This window comes from Brachycentrus maculatus, unplaced genomic scaffold (genome assembly GCF_059751285.1).
Source record: "Brachycentrus maculatus isolate JH-2025_06_01 unplaced genomic scaffold, ASM5975128v1 h1tg000144l, whole genome shotgun sequence".
NCBI lineage: Eukaryota > Metazoa > Arthropoda > Insecta > Trichoptera > Brachycentridae > Brachycentrus > Brachycentrus maculatus.
Genome location: NW_028280897.1, coordinates 1,805,747 through 1,831,356, shown reverse-complemented (window position 1 = coordinate 1,831,356; position 25,610 = coordinate 1,805,747). Strand labels below are relative to the sequence as shown.

Below are 25,610 nucleotides of genomic sequence, written 5' to 3'. Positions count from 1 at the left end.
GAACGCCACACAAACAAACTTCGCCTATTCCACATTCATGCATGCCCTCATACATATCTGTCGATTATTCCAATTATGACCACGTCCAATTATTGGAAATATTAAATCTTGACAAGTTTTTTTCGAGGTCTTCCTCTGCTTCTACATTCATATTTCAACATAGATGAAGACGAATATGGAAGTCTGGGCATTAACGGGGCTTATAGCCGTCATAGGCAGGTTTAAGTGATCCTTTACATACGTGTAACATTCACCAATTCTACCAATGATTGATAACAACACTACTCAAATTCTTGAAACTTCTATACATATATGGTTCAATTTGAAAACCAAGTGCATGAATCACTAGAATTTCACTAGAGACATCTATTGGCGAGATGAAAGAAGCTTTTAATCAATAGAGCAAACTATTTATATTAACACCTGTAATATGATGAAGCAGTGCTGGACCTATCACAGGCTCACTCGACACAGACACCCTACATCCCTTACGGGGGAAGGGAGAAATACGCTAGTATCAATTTACAATCGCGTATATATTGCTTTCCGTCACTTTTCATCAAGTAAATTTTCATCAGCGCTGTAACTAAGTCGTATACTGATTGAAGTTTCAGATCCGTTACGTGAAAGGATACTGCCTTTTCCAAATTATAATAAATGTTTAATACATAAATCAGTAATGTTCTTATAGACGTAATCTGTATAGATTTATAACGCTTGAAAATTTTCAATTGATTTTTTTTCATTTATTCATTATTCCCTGTAAATAACTGATTTGTAAGGCCTGAAACATATTGCTTTGATTTTTTTTCTCGTTATTTAATTACTTTTTGTAGATTTTGAATTATATATTTTCCGTTGAATATTTTAATATAAATCAGTTTAATTTAAGTTATCTACTGATGAAATTTCTTGATTTATAGTTTGTCGGGGGGGTTGTATATTGTACTTTCTGTTTCTTAATATATTAAGAATTTTAGACTTCCATATTCTTCTTCATCTTTGATGAGATGTATAAAATTATATGAAAAATAACTCCAATAATTGGAGATAATTCAGATTTGTGAATAAGTATTCGGACACACTCAAAATGTTGTAAATAAATTATCTGGTCAAATTATAAGCTAAAATAATAAAAATGAAAATGATATATTCTGGCGTTTCTCATGTATGTTATTATAATCCAGGATTCGAAGCTCACAAACTAACATAAGAGTTTTTGCTCATTAAAAAGCTTCTTTTCATCTCACCAATAGAAGTCTCTAGTGAAGTTCTAGTGATTCAAGAACAAGGTTTCTAAACTGGTTTACAGAGAACTTCCAAGAATTTGAGTAGTGTGGTTGTCAATAATGGGTAGAATTGGTGAATGTTACACGAGTGTAAAGTGATCACTAAAACTAGCCTATGACGGTCGTCAGCCCCGTAAATGCCCAGACTTCCATATTCTTATTCATCTTTGATTAGATGTCTAAAAATAATATGAAAAATAACTCCCATAATAGGAGATAATCCAGATTTGTGAACAAGTATTTCGACACACTCAAAATGTTTTTAATGTATTAATTTATATTTTATCAAAATAAAACTATATGCCCGTTTTTTGTTTTAAAATAAAACATATTCTTTAAACGAAAAAAATTGAGAGTGAAAAGTTGTTAAAAATGTTCGTGCTTACGATGAATGTAACAGCGATTCAGATTAGGGAATACCATTTTTATGCCACACATATTGATACGCTGACTAATACGTTATTTTAAGAAGGATATACGGAAATCTATGCATCTACAAGGTTTATTATTGGATGCTTTTGCATTCACTATTCTGAACACGATATATTTTATTTTTTATATATTTTAAGGGTGTTATTTATGTTACTGCTGCCATCTGTTGAATTTTTGTGAACTAATAATAGGGCAGAGATTTTCCAGTATTTATTTCTTTTATTCTAAAAAACTAAGGACATTTCACATAATTTAGGTAAATTTAGGTAATGAAAAGTTATGCAGAACACTCATACTCGTTTAGAAAGCTTATGTTTGTATAGTCTAATCTTAAATAAGGGTAGTATTTTTAAAACAAACTATGTAGATCCATCGACGAATGCACGAGTTACCGAGTCGAAAGGGTACGTAAAAAATAATAATAAGTAGCAAAAAGAAAAACGAAAGACACTACCTTTATAAAAAAAATTCAAGTATTTTGTTCGGAGTCTGAAACTTCTGAAATATAGCAGGTATTTTCAAAGGACGTAAAAAATATAGGAAAAAGGACTTACCCAATTACGGTGGTGAAAAATCGTTTATTTAAAAATCTGGACTTACCTAGAACAAAACAAATAAAACAGGTTATAAAATTTGAAGGCATTCGGAAAAAGGACAAGCAAAACGGATAAAATTTGATAAATTTTAGTTTTGGGCAGTCTACATAATAAATAAATAAATTTTACAAACGTGTAATAATCACCATTCTACCAATGATTGATACACACTCAAATTTTTGGGTAGTGTGATTATTACCCAAAAAAAATACAAATAGCCTAAAAATGAAACTTTGAAATTGTAAACAATGGATTCGTTTAATTGACAACTCAACAAAGATGAAGGAAAATATGGAAGTCCGATGATTAAAAGGGCTTACGAACTGTCATGGTCTGGTTTACGTTTCATGTGTGAAAGTGACAATAAATACATATGATACATATGTTACAAGTTCTATAATATAATTTAGTAATTGACAATCAAGGATAGAATGGTGAATGTTACGCGTATGTAAAGTGATCACTATACCATCCTATGACAGGCAGCCTGTAAATACCCAGATATTTATAGTCTTCTTCGTCTATGTTGAGATGTCAAAATTTTGTGAACAAGGATTTGAACATAAAAAATGTTTTATACGTATAACTTTCTTAACTATATATTACATAAAAAATATAATATTAATAGTTATTACATACACACACATACACATAGGTACATACGTATACATACATATATGCCTGTGTATGGACAGATAGATAAAATAATAAGATAATAATCTATAGGAAATAAGCAAGTGGACATAACCGAAAATATGACATATGACATATTGCATAACATTTGTAATTACGCTTTTTTAAATATTTAATTTATTATGTGTTTTTTGATAAATTAACAGATACTTTAAAAAAATATTAATTGATAATAATAATAAAAAAAAACAATAAAAGAAACTATGTTGATGTACCATATTATCTTTCAGATTTTGTTTTAAGGAAGTACCAAAAAATAAAATAAGATGATGATAAAAACTAGACTGGAAATCATTATTTGGAATGCAATGGTAATTTTTTACATAAATTCAGACAAGTTTAATTCGATTGACAAATAAACAAACGTACTTCGAGGATGGATCCACTTTAACAAAGGAATGGATTTTTCATTCGGGTATATTTACAGACAAACAAATAATTAGGTTGACAGAATACGAAGGAAAACAAAATCACATTATGTTAGTCTAAAGTTTTCCTGGTTCACGAACCGCTTTGGATCCTCCAAGGTATAATTTTACGCACGCACGTGTACTTCAAAAGTTACTTACTTTCAGGAACATATTTTAAACGTGATTTGAAAATGACTTTACCCCTTTTTTGCACATTCAAAAAATTCTGCTAATTAAACAAGGAGTGCATTGATAATAAATCAAACATTTAAAAGGAAAACGTGCAAGGTCGGATTTGTAACTTTTTGGCTATGTATGCCAACGATAATTATTTCAGAAAAGCATTTTTTATCTTTTTCATAAACATATCGCAGGGCTCTGTTATTCCCAGACTTCTATATTTTCAATCTACATTGAGACAACTAATACGTAAAAAGAACTAAGTGGAGGGAACCAGATTTGTGAACAAGGTTTTCGACACACCCAAAATGCTGTGAATAAAATAACTGGTAAAATTATAAGTATCTTAAAAATTGATAATATAATCCTGGACTGGCACATGAAGCGCGGGACTTACCACCTTGCCATCATGCAGCCAACTATGAAGAAAAAACTGCGTTGAAAATATGCAGTGCCCTATGCACCGTTGGGTGCTTAAGAAGGTTTAAAATATAAAAGCAAGCAGCACAACTTCGGTGCTTAAGAAGGTTTAAAATATAAAAGCAAGCAGCACAACTTCCTCAGGACATCTTTTTTGTAAGTTATATGACTTTATAATAAAATATAACTTTTTTTTGTAAGTTATATTATTCGATTAAGTTAGTGCTTTAATATAAAATTATTCTGAATAAAATATGAGTTAAAAAATAATATTGTTAAATTTCTCGTATTTGATATTCATTTTCCGTTCTTCGGGCTTGCGGAAGAGCAAACATCCGACCGCGAGTCATTTAACCCCGTGATAAATCCGGTCGTCCTAAATACGAGGAAACGTGGTTCACAGTAATTTCCTATAATTTCACGAAGAAATAAACAATGTGGTGAAAAGACTGCGTGCGTGACTGTGTGTGTTATGTTCAGGGATCACTGGGATAGCGAGTACCTACTGATGTTGGCTGAGGTGAACCGGAATATAAATAATACAGGAAAGATAAAAAATCAACAAATAATACGCGTGCCAATAAAAAAAAACAGCCCCATATATTGCAGGATTCAAAAAAATATTGAAAGTATGAACTCGTAATGGAAAATACACACAAAAAAGTGAGATGAATCGCACTTGTGTTCAAATGGAGTAAGCTATGAATATATACTTCACAAATTTCTCAACTGATAGCGCTGAAATTACCCATAACTACATATGAAATGGATCCAAAAATATTGCATATATATATATTTTTTTAATTATGCAAAATAAAGTTTTCGTATTGCCGGGCTACGCCTCTTCGAACGCCGCTCGCGAGTTCAATTCAACTCCTATAGAGCCGCGTCATCTGCAGAAGTAACACACGCGTATTTGAGTAATGGCTCATATCCACTATATGTACAACGATACCAAAGTAAGGCGCGCAGGTAGCACGATTGTTAAGATAAAAGTGATATTAATATTACATACGGTTTTAGCGGGCGAACCTAATACTGACCTAAATGAACTCTCACGAGGGAATAACACATTATCAAATTGTATATTTTGGTCTATCGAAATACTTGTGTTATTATCTTCTCGGTAGTTATTAGAGTGGATTATCAATTTCCTTAATTAATAGCTATGTTAAATACAATTGTAACTCAGAGGATTACACATGGATTAATTGAAGTTGTAATTACTGATCGTACTGCATGTTGAGATTCAATGTAATGTAATACGTAGAACCGCTTTTCAGGTAATAGAATAATCCGTCTAAAATATTTAACCCATTGTAAACTAAATCTAACAGCAATTAGTCTATTAGCAATTAGTGCTATTCTATTGAATATAATAGGAGTATCACAATATAATATTACAATATGATTTTGTACTATAATCAAACTAGTATTGATAAGTTTTTACTGCCCCAAGTGAAAACGTTATCACAACGAACATATCAAATTACTGATTTAAATGTAATTTTAATGATTAATGACTATTCTGGAAAACGTTCTAAGAAAAGTTAAAATTATTACACAAGTAATATAGGTATCTCAAATTGAAATGAAACATCTATGATCTTTTTAAATGTGAAAGATGGAATAATATAAAGATAGAAGTCTGATCTTCTCAGGGATTACGACCTGGCATTTGCTGGCATCTGGCATTGGCTGGCTTAAGTGACATTTTATACTTTTGTGTGACATTCTTCACTCTGTCAATTATTGAACATCCATATTTCATTAGTTTTGTGCGGAAAGCTATACAAATTCGTACATAAGTATGTTTATTTATTATTTTAATCGACAGTTTATTGATGTCCTCAAGAACAAAAGAGCTGTCGTAGAAATAAATAAATTCAGCAGAATCTTAACTTGTGCTTTACGTACACATTACATTAATAATAATAAATTATGAAATACTACAACAACAAAAAACATTTAATATATAAAATGTATTAAAAAAAAACACTTTATAAAGATCCTTTATATATCTTCTTTGATTAGCGCATACGTAAAGTAAAATAATAAACGGAAAGTAGAATTATATGGGGTTTCGTCATAAAAATATACTTGTTATATTTATTTCATTATTTTGAAGAGTGATAGGAGCCGATGGATTGTTCTAGTATGGAATAACTGATTCACCATAAAACTGGATAAGAAACCGCAAAGTGATAAAGTAACACGAGGCGACTTCATATGAAGGCAAACTCATCGATGTACAATGCAAACAAAATCTCGTTGTATAATGTAAATACATAATGAAAACTCATCGGCAAAACCAACGGATGTCAAGAGGTAAACACAATTCAGAAAATGCAGTATTACAATTTCAGTCAACAATCTCCATCTCCCTTGAAAGTGGCACTCTTTTAATTTTCAGATACCAGCTTTTTCTTATACAGCGCATATCCGCATCCGTGGTACAAAGGATACTGAATGATCAGTGCCGCGTTCCAAATTCTTGTATACAGAAGTGTTTCCACCTTTCAAAAACCATTAGCACCCGAAAAACTTCCAGTAATTAACCATCACGCTGCTTCCCGCAAGGGTAGCTCGAGAGAATAGAACGTAACACCACTCTGTCCTTGCAAACAATCTTCGCCTCTTCCACATTAATTCATCTCCTTATACCTGCGATTATTCCGACTCCTCGCCTGACCACACCCAAATATTTTAAATACTTGATCATGCCAAGTTTTCCATAGTGTTCTATTACTCCTTTTTCCAATCACATTCGCCCGATATATTTGTTTAAGTGTTCCTTCCTCACCCATTCGTTCCACATATCCAAATCACTTAAACACACCTTTATTGAATTTATCGATAATGCTAATCTCAGCCTTGCATTCTTTTTTATTTCGCCATTCTTACATCTTTTATTTGCCAACTGCATACTTAACTTTCATACATGAGGGTTGGAACCAGGACTCCATTGTGCATTGTCAGTTTAGCTTTCGCTTAAATTGTTTAATCACTAACATGAATATACATAAAACAGATTTACGTGGCCAAGAATTGACATTCTCCGCTTCTTCCGAAAAGTTTTCACGTTGAACGTTAGTTCGACTAGAAATACGTTTGTTTTTCATTATCTACCACGTTAACCACGACTCGAATCGATTTGTGTTTAGCGTGGGGACGAAACAAAATGAAAAATTAATAAGCTGTCTGTTCACGACGGTATAAAACAAAAATATTAATTTAAATTGTACCTCGAATAAAGAAATTCGTTTAATGAAGACGTCCACTGCTGACAACGCTGGCAGACTAACAAGACGAAACAAACTTATGATTGGCGTTTGTATCTTCATTCGCATTTGCATCCAATTCGGAATTAGTTTGGAAAGTGTCTTTTAAGAAATATTGTCCCAAGTCCCCTACAATTACTCTTGAACAGTAAGCAGTACGTTTAATCCAATTTTTTATTTATTTGTTTAACCCTCCCTTCCCGGCGTTGTGTACACATTGCTTCTAATAACCTTAATATCTCTATAAATACAATAAATACAAGATTATTCCTCCATAACATATAATATTTACGCATTGATTTAAAAAATAATATTAATAATAATAATAATTATAATTTATAGGATACATCGGAAGTATTTAGTGAATATCGGAAACAAATTCGAATTATAAACAGCGCGTCAAGAGTGTACGTGAACCGCGACACTATATTCGTATCTCACTCTTGCATACTTGCACTGTGCAAGCGTGAGGAGCTCAAAGCTCAATGTTCTCTGGCTAGCGGCTTCCAACAAGAGTGGACATAGGCTTGTTCCGTGAACGTTGCCAGATGTTTTTTTTTATGTTTTCAGCAAATAAATCTGTATTATTATAATTTTTGACTTCATTCATAATTAATTGAGGGGATTAGCTATAAATGTCTGTATTTTTCCGATTTAAAATCAGATTAAATCGCTAATTTTTCATTGTGTAGTGACTATCCAACACCGGGACGCACGTTTTATTTTAGCACCGGAAGGGAAAGGTTAATATAGTAACCAAAAATATTACAATTCGATTTATTAGCTACGCATACTCGTATCAACTAATAGAATTAACAGAGAGAATAGAACGCCACATCACACTGCCTGTGCATACAATCTTTGCCTCTTCCACATTCACGCTTCATCTCATACATACCTGCCGATTATTTCGACTCCTGTGATCTGACCGCTATCAAGTATTGGACATACCTGATCAAGCTTTTCTCGGTCTTCCTCTGTTCCTTTTTCTAACTAAATTAGCTTCATAAATTTGTTTTACCATTTCTTCCTCGATCATTCGTTACACTTGTCCAAACCATATCAACACACCTTTCTTAATTTTATCGATAATGCTTATTATATAGTCATGCGTTTTTTCTTTATTTGAACATACACCATATATCGTTTTGCCACACATTCGTCGAGAGATCGGATTTCTGCTGCAATCAGCCTACTTTTATCCTTATTTTGCCAAATGCATGCTTCACTTCAATATATTAGTATTGAAACCAGGACATCATTGTGTACTGACAGTTTAGCTTTCGCTGAAATTGTTAAATCGCCAAAATAAATTTCCTTTTTTAATGTTTTTTTGTTTGTTTACACACTGTATCTGAATACACAGAGATATGGTAAATTAATATTCTTTGAAAATTGGTATACATTGTGGAATAAAGGAATACATCAGGCTTCCGAATTTTATCGTACTTTGTAAATACGGGAAAAGGTCCATTATATTAGCATAACGTCGCAAAAAACATTGGTGGTTTTTTTCGTGTTTATTCCATTTACGATGGAAATTATTTTCGGTCCTCTACGACTCGTCTTATTTGAATTTTATTGTATAAACCTAATCAATAATTCTATAGGTAGCCGCGAAGACCCTAGTAATGGATGAGTGAATTTACGATAAAACATTTGTACACATGCGGTTATACAGTATCGAACAGATTTATTGAAACAAAACTTTTTTGTAGTATTTTCGTAAAAAGTTCTGTGAAATCTTTTATTTATTGGTTATATCACAAATTAATATTAAATATATGTGGCGAATGTGAGAGGGAAAACAGAACGAGGACGACCGAAAATGACTTGGCACGATCAGATCAATCAGAACCTAAAATCTGGCGGAGTCAAAAGTCTGCGTAATCGGAGGGCATGTATGACTAGATGTATGGATGTGAAGGAGGCGAGGAGTGTATGTCAGGACAGAAGAGTGTGGCGTTACATCCTCTCTGTCTACCCCTGCGGAGAAACGGCGTGATGGTAGTAGTAGTAGTAGTAATATCTAATATGATCTCATTTAGGCTCAATCGAGGATTTTACTCTTCTTGGCATCTATTATATAAGGTTTTGGCACGTGGATGCCATTTTTTTGTCTCGAAACCATACCTGAATTATGGACAAAATGAGCTTTTCCACCGTAGTGCAACCATTTTGGAGAGCTAATTCTTAAAAATTGCCGATAGATTTTCAATTAGGTTTATCTCTGGCAAAATTCTTGACCAGTCTAACACAGTTCATTGTTTTTGTGTGAATAATTTCATTTTTTTTGGATTTGTGGCAGGGGATTAAATTCCGCTGAAATATTACATTACCATTAAACCTTCGTTTTTGTATCCCTGGAAGTATCTTTTCTAGTAAAATTGGGTGATACTTCTAGCTATTCATCATCTCAGTCACCCTGAAAGAAGCAGCCCTGGCCATAATACGAGCAACATCCCTAAAACATTTTTAGAGGGTGTTTCAAATACGAAAAAAAAGTTTTGTTTCAATTAATCTGTTTGATACTGTATTTTTCCAGATCTAACTGCTAACAAAAACTTATCTTCCAGAAACGTTTTTCAAAAATATATTTTGAAAATATCTATTATGAACGTATAATTGTAATTAATGGCTGCCTATTATGCTTGAAGGATGGAAAATGATAACGAATAAATCAGAACAGCAAAAAATGAGGAATCCGTAAAGTCGTTCCCGGAAAAAGCTATGGAAATACAGAAAATCGTTGATGAAAATGTAGGAAAAATAAATAAGGATACATTCCAATTATCGACAAATAAATCGAATACTCTATACAAATAATGCGTGATGTTACAGAAACGAATACATAATAGTACAACGGCAAACAAGATACGCAGAATTTAAATTTAAATTGAAATAAGGTTTTCCAACAAGCGTGATAATTTTCAGCTCATAATTGATTCTAAAAATAGTCACTCATACAGTATTGATACAAAAAAGTAAAAGAGGTTTTAAATGCGACGTAGTTTATGATTTTTCAAATAAAAATACGAAAATGACGCTATGTATAAAAATAATATATATTATTAATAGCGGTATTGAACAATTCTTTAAAATTTATAACAACATTTATGTTAAAAAATCTATCTGCGAAAGCTAAACTAGTAATATACAACGGTTCCAGTTGAAATGCGATCTGTCAGAGCGGCAAAACGATGCCAGATACATGTTCGAGTGGTGAAATGAGGAAAGGGTGAAAACAAATTAATACAACAAATAATGCAACGCTGAGGTAAGCACTATATATTAAATACGATAAGGAGTGTTGAGATGGTTTGGACACGTGAAACGAATGAGCGAAGAAATAGCAGTTAAACAAATTTATTTAGTTAGTAAATTCAAATTAAAATGGATACATACTAACCAAAAGGTTACTGCCTAATCCAATCATGGTATAATTCTAATGTGACACGTGTTTCGATGCATTACACACTATTTTGAACACCGTATGAGAAGTTAAGTCTAAATTTTAGAGTTGTATCCTTGGAATCGTATTTTTGTTTAATTTTAAAAATTAAATGAATAAAAATGAATAACCCTTACTCCTATTCCCCCTTCAACGTGCCAAAGACACAACTCAAAAATTTAGACTAAGCTTTAAATACGGAGTGTGAAAATGATGCAGAACGGATCGAAATACGTGTCACAATATATTTTAAGAAAAGGTTGTATTTACTAAGCGAAATTTAAATAAAAATGAAATCATTATGCAAGTTTAGATATTTTGATGAGAAGCGTTCAATCGGTGCACGTTACATGCTTCAGGCTTTATGCAGGTACTCGACTGAACCAATGCAACTCGTGCTTTTGTCAGTTCATTAATATTGTGATAGGTGATCGTTTTACCATTAAGGTGAAACGCAAACGAACGCGCACGTACCTCTAAACCTCGCGGTATATAAATTTACAACCCTTGACGTCACAGGCACAAAGGAGTAATAACAATGTTCCTATGGGATCAAAAAAATAAACAATATAAAAATACCATAACACTATTGTGAGTGTGTCGAAATTTGCATACAAAAATCCTGTGTTCTTTATCGAAAAAAATATTAAGATCTCGATGTACATAAAGAAGCCTATGACAAACATGACATGATCTGTAAATACTAATATTATTTTTCATCTGTGTTTAGATGTCAATATAATTAACTCCTAAGTGGACATACCCGAATTTTTGAACAAAAATTTAAACATATTAAAAACATTGTGAATAAAATAAAATTAACGGTAAAATTATAAGTTTGATGAAAATTACACATTATGTTTTTAGATGTTAAATAAGGTGTTAACTAGTTTGTTAAATAATTCGGGAAGGGGTCTTGCGTACATTTAAAAATAAAAGGGTCTCTGTTTGTGACGCGTGTTTCGATGCATTCCGCATCTTTTTTTTTAATCATGCAGAATTCATCTAAATACGTTACACAACAGATTTTAATCACTTTCAAGTTATTGAAATAATTGATCATCCCAAGTTTTCTTTGGTGTTCTCTGCGTCTATTACCAACTACATTTGCTCATCCATTTGTGTTACTGTTCTTTCCTCGCTCATTCGATTCACATGCCCAAACCATATCAACACCTTTCTTAATTTTATCCATAATGCTCATTTCAGCCTTGCATTCTTTCCTTATATCACCATTCGATCATCTATCATGCATCTTTTTGCTGCACATTCGACTGAGAGATCGCATTTACATATTTGATGATGATTTACATCCAAGCATTGATAATATTTTAAAACATTTTTTTTTTAAACATAAATTTAAAACTTCCTAAGCTTATGAAATCGCAAAGAATTGGTGTATTTTTTTTTAAATAAATTATTACGTCATTTTTCATTCACATTGAAATATTGTATTCATATTATTTATTGATTCAGCATTAACTTTTTGGAAAAACATGATTAATTTATTAAAATTAAACATTTGAATATACCACTTTATCGAGTTTTATTTTTATTACGACTAGTTTCGAAAACGACAGATGTTTTCATCTTCTGGTACAAATTAAATTAAGTTTTAAAAATAAAAATAAAAATAAAATATAAAAATAAAACTCGATAAAGTGGTATATTCAAGTGTTTAATTTTAATAAAATATTGTGTCCATGGTTGTTCCAGTATCAAATAGTTCCACACGTTGATTAGTTAGAAAATTTTATGATATTCATTTTGATAATGTTATTTGAATTTAGAAATTTCATGAATATTATTCATGTGGAACAGATATGGCATAACTTTCAGGAAAATTAACTAGGAGCATTGTGGTAGTTCTGAATAGCGTGATTTTTTAGTTAGTTTACAATACACAATGAAACTACCCTGACCGGAGGGAGCATTGTTCGATAAGGGTGGTACGAATATGTGGCCATCAGGGCCCGCTGAAAATGCATTGTTTGGAAAGTCCCCGATACTGCAGCTGAGTTTCAAATATGACAGAGCAGAACATAATGGGATTGAAAATAATAATATTTTAAGGTAATAAACGCAAAACGGACGACCCGAAAAAATATCAACGAAAATTTGTTACAAATTTTTTTTCAATATATTTTTATTCAATATTTTCACATTACTTTTGTTTCACATTCCCTTTTGTTGTATATTTTTTTCCGATGAAAATTTTATATTCTATCATATTCTGTCTCCTTTATTGAATTTAACTTTCATTTTAACTAGGATATATTTTTGTTATATTTAATTCAAATTAATTTTTTCTACCATGTTTTCACTTTATTTAAATAAAACTAATTTATATTATAGTATTTTTTATACTATTCTTAGTAAATGCCATTTTTTAACACTTTCGATTACTACTACAAAAAAACGTTAAAAAAAGTTCTTTTCTGCGGGTACATGAAATTTATATAAATAAATAAAACATATTTAGCTAATCTGTCAATAGTCTACTTTACGAGTATTCGAATGGTCTTTTCATGTTTATTTTTAGTTTTATTTAAGAAATAACAAAATTAATATATATAAAAATAATAAAATTAATATCTATTGTGAGACATGTTTCGATGCATTTTGATTATTTTCGAAAACCGTAAGATGCGGAATGCATCGAAACTCGTGTCACATTAGATTAAATTAAAAATGGATAAATACTACCACAATGTGAATGGCGAATCAATCAATGAAACAAAATTTAAAGTTATAAATATATATATATATATATATATATATATATATATATATATATATATATATATATATATATATATATATATATATATATATATATATATATATATATATATATATATATATGTATATATATATATATATATATAGGTATGTATATATATATATATATATATATATATATATATATATATATATATATATATATATATATATATATACATACCTATATATATGAATAATATTTATCAGAATGTCGATCCGTAGTCATTACTCAAGCGATGACGTCGCCAAAGCATGTAGCTGACCAGATGTAAACAGATGAGGGTGTCAGGACGAGATGGCCCCGTCTGTCATGTCCTGCGGGGCGCGGGGGGCGGCAGGAAGGGGAGGACGAAGTACACGAGGGAGGGGGTGAGTTTCAAGGTCGCCAGGTATTGATCCGCGAGAGGGGTAAAGGCGGAAGGCAGTGCGCGCGAACGAATGCGCGCGGGTTGTGAAATTTGGCGGGAAATTTGTATTTGAAAGTCGTTACGAACGAGGAAAAGTAATATTATATTTTGACATCTCAACATAGATGAAGAAGAATATGGAAGTGTGGGCATTTACGGGGCTTATGACCGTCATAGGGTGGTTTAAGTGATCTATTTATACACGTCAAAAAAAAATTGAAAAATAACTCCTATAATTGGAGATAATCTAGATTTGTGAAGAAGAATTTGGACATACTCAAAATGTTAGAGGAAAAGCCAATTTACCAAGTAATTATTGTTTGTCACATTTAATATATTTGATCAATCAGAACGTAATCTACTTAACCGGAGTGCATATATGACTAGATGTTTGGATTAAAACAAAGCTTAGAGTGTGGCGTTCTTTCCGCTCTGCCTACCCCTGCAGAAATGGCATGATGGATGTAGTTGAAGTAATCGAAACGCAAATATTTTTTAATTTTATTTTCGGTAATACAATAGTGACTACATAGTTTCGATATCGTTAAATAAAATGATTTTTTTATGCAGGTATATATAAAACAGAAATAAATTCAAATGATATTTTTTTAATTTGTATAAAATTGTAATGTCTTGGAAGTAAGATACGCATATCGCTCACTCCTTTCAACAACGTCATATATCAAAAATCGTCAATTTTTAGTTGTGCATGTTTTTGGAATGTCCAAAAAATGTACTACATGCCAGGAAAAGCGGCATATTTTTAACTTAATATTGACCCGCTAAAGGGCAGAAAGTGTTGTTTTTGCATTTTGAAGAAAAGGTATTGTTAAATTACTTTTTTAAATACAGTAAATATTTTTCAAATGGAGAAAAAACATTCAGGTTTTACCAAAAAAGACATGTTGCACAGTAAAAAGTTTAAGTGGCTTGATATTTATTTTTAATACATTGTATTATATTTTTAAACTTTAAAAACGATTTCCTGAAAAATCAAGTTTTTAGATATATGACGTTGTTGAAAGGAGTGAGCGATATGTATTTTTAAAAAAAACGAAGCCACTTTGGCGAAATCTCCGATGTTTCAGGATTACTTTGAGTGTACCATATTCAGGGCATTTACGTGACGGTGAAAGCAAAAATAAGCAAGATTAGAGAATCAAGAAATGTGTTATGAAAAGATTTTTTCACCTGCAAGGCGACAGGCAAAGTATGAAAAGTAAAAGGTTACCGTGTCACCGCTTAAAAGACACCCACTAGTGCCGGCTTACATTGTAAATCCCTTCAATCTTACGCTTAAACTAAATGCCTTGCGGAAAACAAAAATCGCTGAGAAAAAAATGTGTGGAAAATATAAGTATTTACCAAAAACGGCGGTTGTGTGTGAAGAAATTTATTTATATAAAAAGGAGATTTCTAGAAGCTAAGAAGCTTACATTTTATATGATGAAATTCTCGAAAGAGATTATTTTTAATCTGGTATTACATCGAATGCGAAATATTCTGAAGACAAAAATGCGGGTAAAAACAATATTGGAAATAAAGCAAATATCGATAATTAAAGTATTAATTAAGTTGAAAAATGTAAGATATTTTTATAGCGAAAGTAAGATAATCAAGTGTGTACATTAAAAAGGCTGAAAATATTTTTTTCTCGAATACTCTTTCTAAAAAGGTTTTAAACGCCAATATTATTTAATTATTTTATACATCTGATCTCATCCCAATTTTTTAACCTAGGTTTTATTACATTTCAGCAAAAAATGTTATTTCGATCAGATTTAAGGGAGAACATTTTAATTTTTATCTATTGATTTTAACTCAGTACTATATATACATATATATATTTTTCAACTGTGTATTTACGTGACGCGTGCTTCAATATTTAAATTATCATTACGAAGCGTCAAATGTAAAATAAAACTTCAGTAGGTAAGTGATGTGAATGAAAAAAAAAAATTATGAAAACAAGTGTTTTCTTAAATAATTTCAATTCTTACAACCAAGTAAATGGCGAAACAATAAATAAAATGCCATGTATCTAAAAAAAAATTAATGATATTATATGTTAATGTTTTATATAATGCTTCCACAAGGGTTACAACCCTCAGTAATGAGAATTAAGAACGAGAAGAAGAAATTTTACATAAAGCTCTCAAAAACATATTGCACTTATTTTGAAAATGTTATTAGTATATTTTTTGAGAAATTTTGAATTTTTATTATAATCGTACATTGTACAATAGTATTAAGGTACATTGAAACAAGTTCCGTGGTCTAGGGTTGAAGCTTATCGCGCCAATCAGTGCGTATTGCGTATATCTAGCTCCTTATAAATTTGACAATTTGACAGAAAAACTTAAGCTGGTAAAAAATTTAAACCGAATAAAGATAACGATATCACCTCAAAGTCGAAAAAGCAACACTTTTACTTTAATATTGAATATTAATTCTTATCTCATTCTTAAATATTGATTACCTTTTCTTCAATTAAATCCTGATTAAACATCGAAATCAGATCAGCGAGAAAATTAATTAAAATATCTGTCGTAGTTTCGGTAGGTTTCCAGGGCAATTATCGTCACTCAATTGCAGGCAATTAAAGCTCCCAGCACGAGAGACGTTCGCCAAACTGGGCAAAATTAAATTACCGCTGGACACGGGAATAACTCGGGAACAACCGGGAGTGAAGAGAAAATACCCCAAGTTTGAGGTTTAAGCGAACTACTCGCGGAATAACTCAGAGACAGCGCCGGTTAGCTTTGTAAGGGCAATTTCGATGCGTTTTGATTTTCGTTTTTCATTAGAAAGCGGGGATTTCTGCGGAATTAATAATTAACACCAGAGAACTATGAATTCCTTCCCACGAAACGGGTCAAGTCCTAATGCAATGAGATTTCACTAATTATTAAACTATTGTTACGAGTGTTTCGATGCACTCAATATTATCTTTGCATCGAAATACGTGTCACATATATTGTACTACTTGGAGACATTATTCACCTATTCCGTATTCCGATATCTCCTCATACATACCTGACCGCTTTTAAGTATTTGAGAAACTTGATCATGCTAAGTTATCCTCAGTCTTCTTCTGTGCCTGTTTTCAATTAAATTCTCTTCATAAACTTATTTTACCGTTCTTTCATCACTCGTTCGTTCCACATGTCCAAACCATCTCAACACATTATTCTAAACTTTATTGACAAATTCTTATTTTATGTATATCACAATTCGAGCATCTTTCATACATAGTTTTGACACACATTTATCTGAGAGATCGTATTTCGAATGCATTTACTTTTATCATTTTTTCGTACAATGTATCCCTTATTTCCAAACATAAGGTTTGGACTCCATTGATCACAGCCAGATAAGCTTTCTCTGTTAGGCTTTTATTTGGTATAACTGATTTCAGTGCACCATTCACTCTATTCCCAGCATTCACTAATCTTTCCATATTTCTTTTTTTTTTCATCCCTAAAAAGAAGTGGTACATATTGAGTTAATAATTTAAAATTTAAAACGAATATTAGAAATTACTTCACATCTAATCATCATCTTTTTCTTGACAATAATCAAACGTATATTTATATTATCAAACAATAAAAGTCAATATATCAAGGCATATCACTTTAAGTTGTTACCTTTCAATTATTAACGTTAACGATTCAACGTCAGTCCTCATAAATAATTTCCCGTGTCAGCGCCAAAAAGAAATTGAACATTCTTCATTGAAAGAGATATGATGTTATGTGGGAACGATTGAAAAGGAATGTTATGAGATAGACGTATTTATGAGTGTGGAGGTGTAGTGTATGGGGAAGGAACGCAGGGATGAAATCGGATTATGTTTGACTTTAACAATTTGACTCGAAACCGTGCTATTTTCTGTAAATCAAAGGCGAAAATCCAAAAACAAATCATACATAAAACATTTAAAATTGAAACAAAAAATATTTTAATAAAACATTTAAAAATATTTAATATTATCTATATTCAAAAGAATGAAAAAAATCGTTTGATTTACTGATTTAAGTAATTCACCGATATCCTTGGAATTTTGATAAACAACAAAGATTTACAACGTTGCATTTAAATATACGATTTTCCCTTTTTTTTAAAGCTCTTTTCTTTATTTTTCATTTGACTATACTGGTATAGTAACAAAGCGCCATCTAATTATTATAATAAACTAAAAACCACACAAAATAAATAAAAATAATACACGTGTCAGTTGTTTTACATATGTTAAGTAAAAACGTTTGTTTAACGCCTTTTTGAACGTATGCGCCGTTTGTTGCATACATAATACACACTAATGCTCATGGCGAAAAACATGCGCTTTCACTAAGCATTTTCAATGTTTCCTTTTGCATATAGAGATTATTAATTATTTTCTATTCATTGGTCCACAAGCATTATGAAATCAAACGTGGCTCAGTACTAAAATATTGTATCTTTAAAAACAGATCTAAGTTAAATATTAAACATAACAAATATTTTTAAAGACAAAAAGTGAAACATTGAGTGAAATACATAAAACATTTTTAAAAAATGCGTTTTTTTTAAATTAATAAAAAAAAAAAAACATATATGATTTTCTAAAACGGTGACAAGTTTAGGCACACCCTGGTTCCTTGTGCAATAACGGTAACTCGATTCTCGCATTGTTCACCTTTAGATATTTCACCCCCTTCAAGCAAGAATGTCCTGTTTCATGCTTTGTGACATCCTTGCCTCCATACGTTCCATCCTAATACACACGGAGAATCTAACAAGGAACTTCCTAACATTTTTCATTAGCGAACCTTTTTCCGAATCGATAAAAATAAAAAATAAATAGTACTAAACGTGGAAATTTCAGGTAGAATTTTTTCGTTTATTTGGGAAATATGGCATAGAATGGAAGTGAGTGAATTTTGGGAACGGAGTGAATGGTGCACTGAAATCGGTTATAGTAACTCAGCGAAAGCTAAACTGGCAGTACACAACAGAGTACAGGTTCAAAACCCTATTTTATAGAAGTGAAGCATGGAGTTGGCAAAAGGACGAGTGCGAAGAATACTGAAGGCAGTCGATATGCTATCTCTCAGACAAATGCGCGGCAAAACGATGTGTGAAAGATGTTCGAATTGTGATATAATAAAAGAATACCAGGCGAGATGAGTATTATCGATCAAATTAGGAAAGGTATGTTGAGATGGTTTTTGGCATGTGGAACGAATGAGTGAAGAAAAGACAATCAATGAGACGAATGTAGTTGTTTTTCGCACGTTTTCATCAACAGGTAAAAATAGTTTGTATGTTCATCGGTTGAAGAGAATAACTTAAGTTCTCGAAACTAGTCGTGTTTACATGAATAAACTCAGGAAGAGGTCTCATTTCACGGATTTATATATAATTGTTATTATTTATTATAGTTTCAAAGTTTTTATCTTGTCCGCCTCCGTAGTGTAATGGTCAGCACGCTCGGCTACCGTTCTGGAGGTTCCGGGTTCGATTCCCAGGGGGGTCAAATAAATATAAGTGATTTTTTCACCCTAATATTTATTCCATATTAGCCTGGACTGGTACCTGAAGCGGAGGGCTGATTACCTTTCCTTCATGTGTTAACGATCAAGATAACACTGCGTTTGTATGATGCAGTGCCCTATGCACCATTGGGGTGCGGATAAGGGTTTTATATAAAAATTATACTTTCAAAGTTTTTATATTTAAACCATCATATTATTCAACTAAATTCAGTCTACGTTCATCATTATCTTTCCAAATCCGTGCTCCACTTCCATACATTAGGGTTGGTACCAGATCCCGCATTTCATAATACGAATCATGAGTACTTGATTGAAAGATATCAATGAAAGAAAAGCGATCAATCATTCGCTGAAAACACGTACTGTTTTTAGTTATTTAGAGAAAAACTTTATATTAGTTAATAGGTTTAGTTTATATTGCCAACGATCAATCATTTCTCAGTTCTTAGTTAGTTTTCAACACCCTCTGATACACTCCGAGTAAGAAATTTATTGAAAAAGAAAAACTAGTACCCCTTGCACGGACTAATAAAATACATTTTCGTATTGCGATACGATCAAAACTTATCTTATTTCAGTCCGACAGGTTTATACGGTATATTATCGGACGACAGAAAACTTTCGTGCTAGCGATTATAATTAGTTGGAAGAAACTAAGGTGAAAAACAAAAACAAACTAACCATCGGCACGCTCTCCCGCAAGCGTGGACAGAGAAAATCGAACGCCACACCAATGTATTTGTAAACAATCTTCCCCAGTTTCACATACATACATACATGCATCTTCTCATATAATTAGATTTAAGTTTTGTTACGACATTTCTTGGTGCTGCATTTTGTAAAATAAAATAACAACTAAGTATACAGTTTTTTCTACATATATTTTATTTGACCAGTAACCGAGTTTGGTCGTTACCGACATCATCAGACTGGGACCAGTTTAATGATGCCGGTAACGACGAAACCCGGTCAATTGTAAAATAAAATGTATGTGGAAAAAATAATAGTTGTTATTTTATCTCATATTATTAAAGACAGATTAGTGTGGCGTTCTATTTTCTCTGCCTACCCCTGCCAGGATGGGACGTAATGGCGAGTTATTAATAGATAGTTTGTGACAGTTATTTAGATATACATGTATGTAAGTACATGCATGTTTTAATTTTATGTTGTTCCACATTTTCAATAATTTTCGCAACTTAGTTTTTTTTTTAAAAATACTTTGCAAGAGCAGATCTGTCAGGAAGCCTAGATGCTTCTGTATCAGATCTGGGAATGCGGTGGGACAGCTTTCAATGTATGTGTACGTAAAGATTAATGGGATGTTTTGCAGAATTTTCTCCAGTAAACACGACATATTCTCACAAATGGACGACACATTCCCCTACCCTCAGTTTACCCGAGTGTTCATTATTACTAGCGTGCTATTATTACGAGATCGGTTAAAATGAGTGGAATAAGTGAATTGAACAAGTAAATGTAGTAAATGTAATTGCGAAAGTATGGGAGGGAGGTCTTGGGAATAACAAATACTAAGTAATAAGAAGTGGGAAGGAAGTTACGCAAGTCTACACCTAGTAGAGCAATTAATACGGGAACGCTACTTACATTAGCAAACGCAATGGAAATGACGCCATTGCTGAACAAGGGTTGACAAATACAATACACGTATAGAAGTTCTGCCGACAGAAGTGTATAAATGCCTCGGGGAAAACTTTAACTCGTTGAAATGAAATGCAGAAGACTTAGGACAACTTCTCCTAGTCAATTTAATAGAATTTCTTGAGAGTGCATTTGAAAATGTCGTATTGAGAAATCGTACAAGTAATGAAAAGGAAATGCATAATTCATGTTCGTCCAGGGAAAAGGTCCGTACAGTTTTCGAATAGAAGTTTTGATAGAAGGAACTACACTCTGAGGACGAGGAGAGCTGACTCCAACATTCTACAAAGATGATAAGATGATTGGTATCAGTACAGTAAAAAAATAGACCTCTATTTAACGAACTTCTGATATAACGGAATCAGTGATCATATTTTGAAATCAATTTTTCGATTTCTTTTAAACGTATTTTTATATAACGGACTTTCGGTTTTAACGAACACACCCTTCCCCAATCAGTCTGTTATATCGAAGTTTTACTGTATTAAGAATTAGGGCACGGACGGTGTAAATATTGAAGAAAAATAATATTTTAAAGCGAATTTTATATTGTTGTATTCCTTTTAAGAAGTTCTTTCTTTTTTCTCTAGCATTAAATCTCACTTATTCATTATGTTTTACGAAATTTCACTCCCATTTTTTAAGATTTATTTTACTAAACCAAGTTAAAATTAATTATAATTTAAGAGTTTTAAAGTAACGTAGGATGTCATACGTAGAGAATATTGAATCTGATAAAACTCCCTTTTACTAAATTCACAAACGCGGAGTAATTCCAACTTTCAAAATGAACGAACATTATGAAACATGAAATACTGTCAGTAACATATGAGAAGATCAAATATCAACTGCAGTACTGCGAACGAGAGCGGATATGAAACACCTTCATATCAGGTGCATAATATTAAATTGGCAACCCGTAGTCAGTGGCGAGCAGAAATACGAAAAAAGACGTAATAATTTATTTAAAAAAAACTATCGTTTCTTTACGGTTTCATTTTCATTTCAATGACCTAATGATTAAATGATTATTCCGAAACCGGTAGTCATAAATTAGTGATTATTATAGTGGTATTACACAAAGTGAACGATGAATGATAAGGACTGTTAATTGTTTTTTAATTGGTCATTTAAAAAAAAATCCGTTTTCAAATAGTATCAATGTCAAAAATGTGTACATACGATCTCTCAGACGAATGTATAGCAAAAAGACGTATGATAGATGTTCGAATGGTATAAGGAAAAATGCAAGGCTGAGATAAGCAATATAGATAAAAATAAAGAAAGGTGTGTTGAGATGGTTTGGCATGTGAATTTCAGCCTTCTTTTGGTTCTATTTCCAACTAAATTCGCCTCATAAATTTTCTTTATTGATCTTTCTTTACTCATTCGATTCACATGCCCAAAGCATCTCAACACACCATTCTTAATAGTATCGATAATGTTTATTTCAAACATCAATTATACAATACATCCAATCAAAAAATTTGATTTTATTTTACCAAATTGTACTTGTTATATTTAATATAAAAACATTGAACGCAAATGAATTTATGCAGCAACAACAAATGTATATATTTTTTTTAAATCCATTACCTTTATTAATGTTTCCTAAATCTAAAATTGTTTATTTTTCAAGAAAAAATCCGGAGATAAAATTATATTTCTTATTATCTTACATATGCAAGTTTCCTTCAGCCACAATTTACTATATTTTAAGCGAGGTGAGCGCTGTTTATGTGCTGATATGGAACGCACGCCACTGCCGATGGTTATATTAATATTATTAAAATCATCCTTAGCAGAAAGGTAGCATATGTACATACGACCTTTCCTTTGAAGCGAATCCATTAAATTACTGCGTAGTTTACTTAAATCCCTCATTCAAAGTACGTTTCCGGCTAACAAGTAGTCAAGATAAACAGTAGGATTTGTGTAGACTATTTATTTAAAATAAATTGAAAGGGATCATAAAGCTATTTATTTATTCTACGTATTTTATGTTTACAAACTACAATCACGTAGTTTCCTTGCGTAGGCAAAAAGGATAGATCACCTCTGTATTTGTAGGTACATTTGCTTTATATCCACATCCATAAACATTGATTTTTCTTACTTCTGACCTGTCCGTTATATAATCAAAGGTTTAAATAAATCTTTTTTTTTATTTGCGTGTAGCGTGTTATATTCTGTAGCGTCTTATAGTCTATAGTCTGTAGCGTGTTATGGTATGTAGCGTGTAATAGTCTGCAACGTGTTATAGTCTGTAGCGTCTTATATTCTGTAGCGTCTTATAGTCTATAGTCTGTTATAGTCTGTAGCGTGTTATGGTATGTAGCGTGTAATAGTCTGCAACGTGTTATAGTCTGTAGCGTCTTATATTCTGTAGCGTCTTATATTCTGTAGCGTCTTAGAGTCAGTATCGTCTTACAGTATGAAGTGATTTATAGCTTGTAGCGTCTTGTAGTCTGTAGCGTCTTATATTCCGTAGCGTCTTATAGTCTGTATTGTCGCACAGTATGTAGCGTCTTATAGCCTGTAGCGTCTTTTAGTCTGTAACGTGTAATAGTCTTTAGCGTCTTATAGTTTATAGCGTCTTATAGTCTGCAGCGTGTTATAGTCTGTAGCGTGTTATCGTCTACAGCGTCTGATACCCTATAGCGTCTTGTAGTCTGTAGCGTGTTATAATCTGTAGCGTATTATAACCTGTAACATCTTGAAGTATGTAGCGTGTTACAGTCTTTTTTTTGGTTAACTCTCTTAGGGGACTCTTTGTCAGCTGCGCAAAGAGGAATAATTTTAATTCATTCTTAAGGAATAAAAACTCTATGCAGATTAATAAGAGGATGATATATGGTCAAAAACGTCGTGTTATAGTCTGTAAAATAGGATAAACTCACCGGTGGGTCCCTCCGCGTCGGCGCGGCGCGACGGGCTGGGGGGCTGGCCGGGCTGCGGCTTGAGCGCGACGGCGGGCACGAGCCCCTCGCGCGCGGGGGCGCCCTCGGCGGCGGGCGCGCGCACGAGGCACCATTCGGCGCGCGCGACGCTCGTCTCCAGCACCTCCACCTGCTGGCCCTTCTGCACGCTCAGCTCGGCTGCGCACGTGGCTTGGTAGTCGGCCACCACCCAAGTCATCTCCGGACCCCCAGTCTAAGGAAACATACACATACTTAAAATATAGTTCAAATATATTATAATCTTTTTTTTAATCCCTTATCCGCACCCGATTATGCATAGGGTACTGCATCGTATTGACGCAGTGTTACATGATCTTATCTTGATCTTACATGAAGGCTAGGTGATTATTCCTGCTCTTCAGGGACCAGCCCAGTGTAATATTAAATAAATAAGAGTGTAAAATTACTAATATTTTATATTATTTTGAGAAATAAAAAGACTTTGTGTTTTGATCCACTCACATTTTTATTAACCAACTAGTTTTTGCAACAACCTGTTGCCCTCTTCAGGGTTTAATTTATGACTGAAGAGGGCAACAGGTTGTTGCCGAAACTAGTTAGTTAATAAAAATGTGAGTGGATCAAAACAAAAAGTCTTTTTATTTCTCAAAATAATATATCAATATGATCCACAAAGTAAATGCTTTCAATATTCAAAACATACTAATATTTTACTTTTAACCTCCAGCACGGCAGCTAAACACGCTAACCATTACACCACGGAGGCGGACAACAGAATGTTTTTCAGAATACCAATTCTATTCGTTGTTTATATATATATATATATATATATATATGTACGAATTCTGTTCTAAGTAACATGTGTACAATAATAATAATAAAAAAGGACAATGAAATTGTCGTCCTGGCACGTCTCTAACGCAAAAAAAAACTTTACGCACTTTCTGGAGAGTGTATAAAAAGTATTAAACAAGCAGCTAAGTAATGACTTAAACCAGAAATATTTGGAAACGTCGCAGGAGGAAGCACGGTCGTAAAGTCGTCATATTCTGAATAGATCCGCCTCAAAGCTTATGGCAGCTTGCTCGCGAGTGGCAGGGAGTATAATTGTAGGTACCATAAAACAGGAACGTGAGAGATAACAGCTTAAGGAATAAACTATTCTTAACGTATATCGACGTAAGTACGGGGAGTGGTGAATTGCAACTAAAGTAAGGGTGAAGTAAGTTAAGTATGGGGCAATCAGAATCGTATTCGTTAATGTCTACCTCTCGTAACCAATACATACTACAGTATACTCCAGTGGAAAAAGCGTTATGATACCGCGAACAACGGTTCCAATTTCACGAACATGAAATGATTTTTCAACATAATATTTTGGAAGTGAGTGAAATTAACAGGTCGAAATAAATTCGTTTTATATAAAACTGTAAAAAAAACGATGTATGATAGATGTTCGAACGTTTAAATAAGGAAATAATGCAAAGTTGAGATAAGAATTATCGATAAAGTTGAGAAAGGTGTGTTGAGATGGTTTGGTAGTTCAG

The 25,610-nt window shown here is 32.4% G+C and overlaps 1 protein-coding gene across 6 annotated transcripts in view; it reads right to left on the bottom strand.

Annotated features, from left to right (window-relative positions):
• The window catches only part of trio (trio Rho guanine nucleotide exchange factor), a 502,261-nt gene that overhangs the window by 103,989 nt on the left and 372,662 nt on the right, over positions 1-25,610 (bottom strand). For all 6 annotated transcript variants that reach the window (XM_088260963.1, XM_088260964.1, XM_088260966.1 and 3 more), the window contains exon 27: positions 24,043-24,295. In XM_088260963.1, the coding sequence (XP_088117089.1) occupies positions 24,043-24,295 (253 nt within the window). The remainder of the gene's footprint in view (positions 1-24,042; positions 24,296-25,610) is intronic.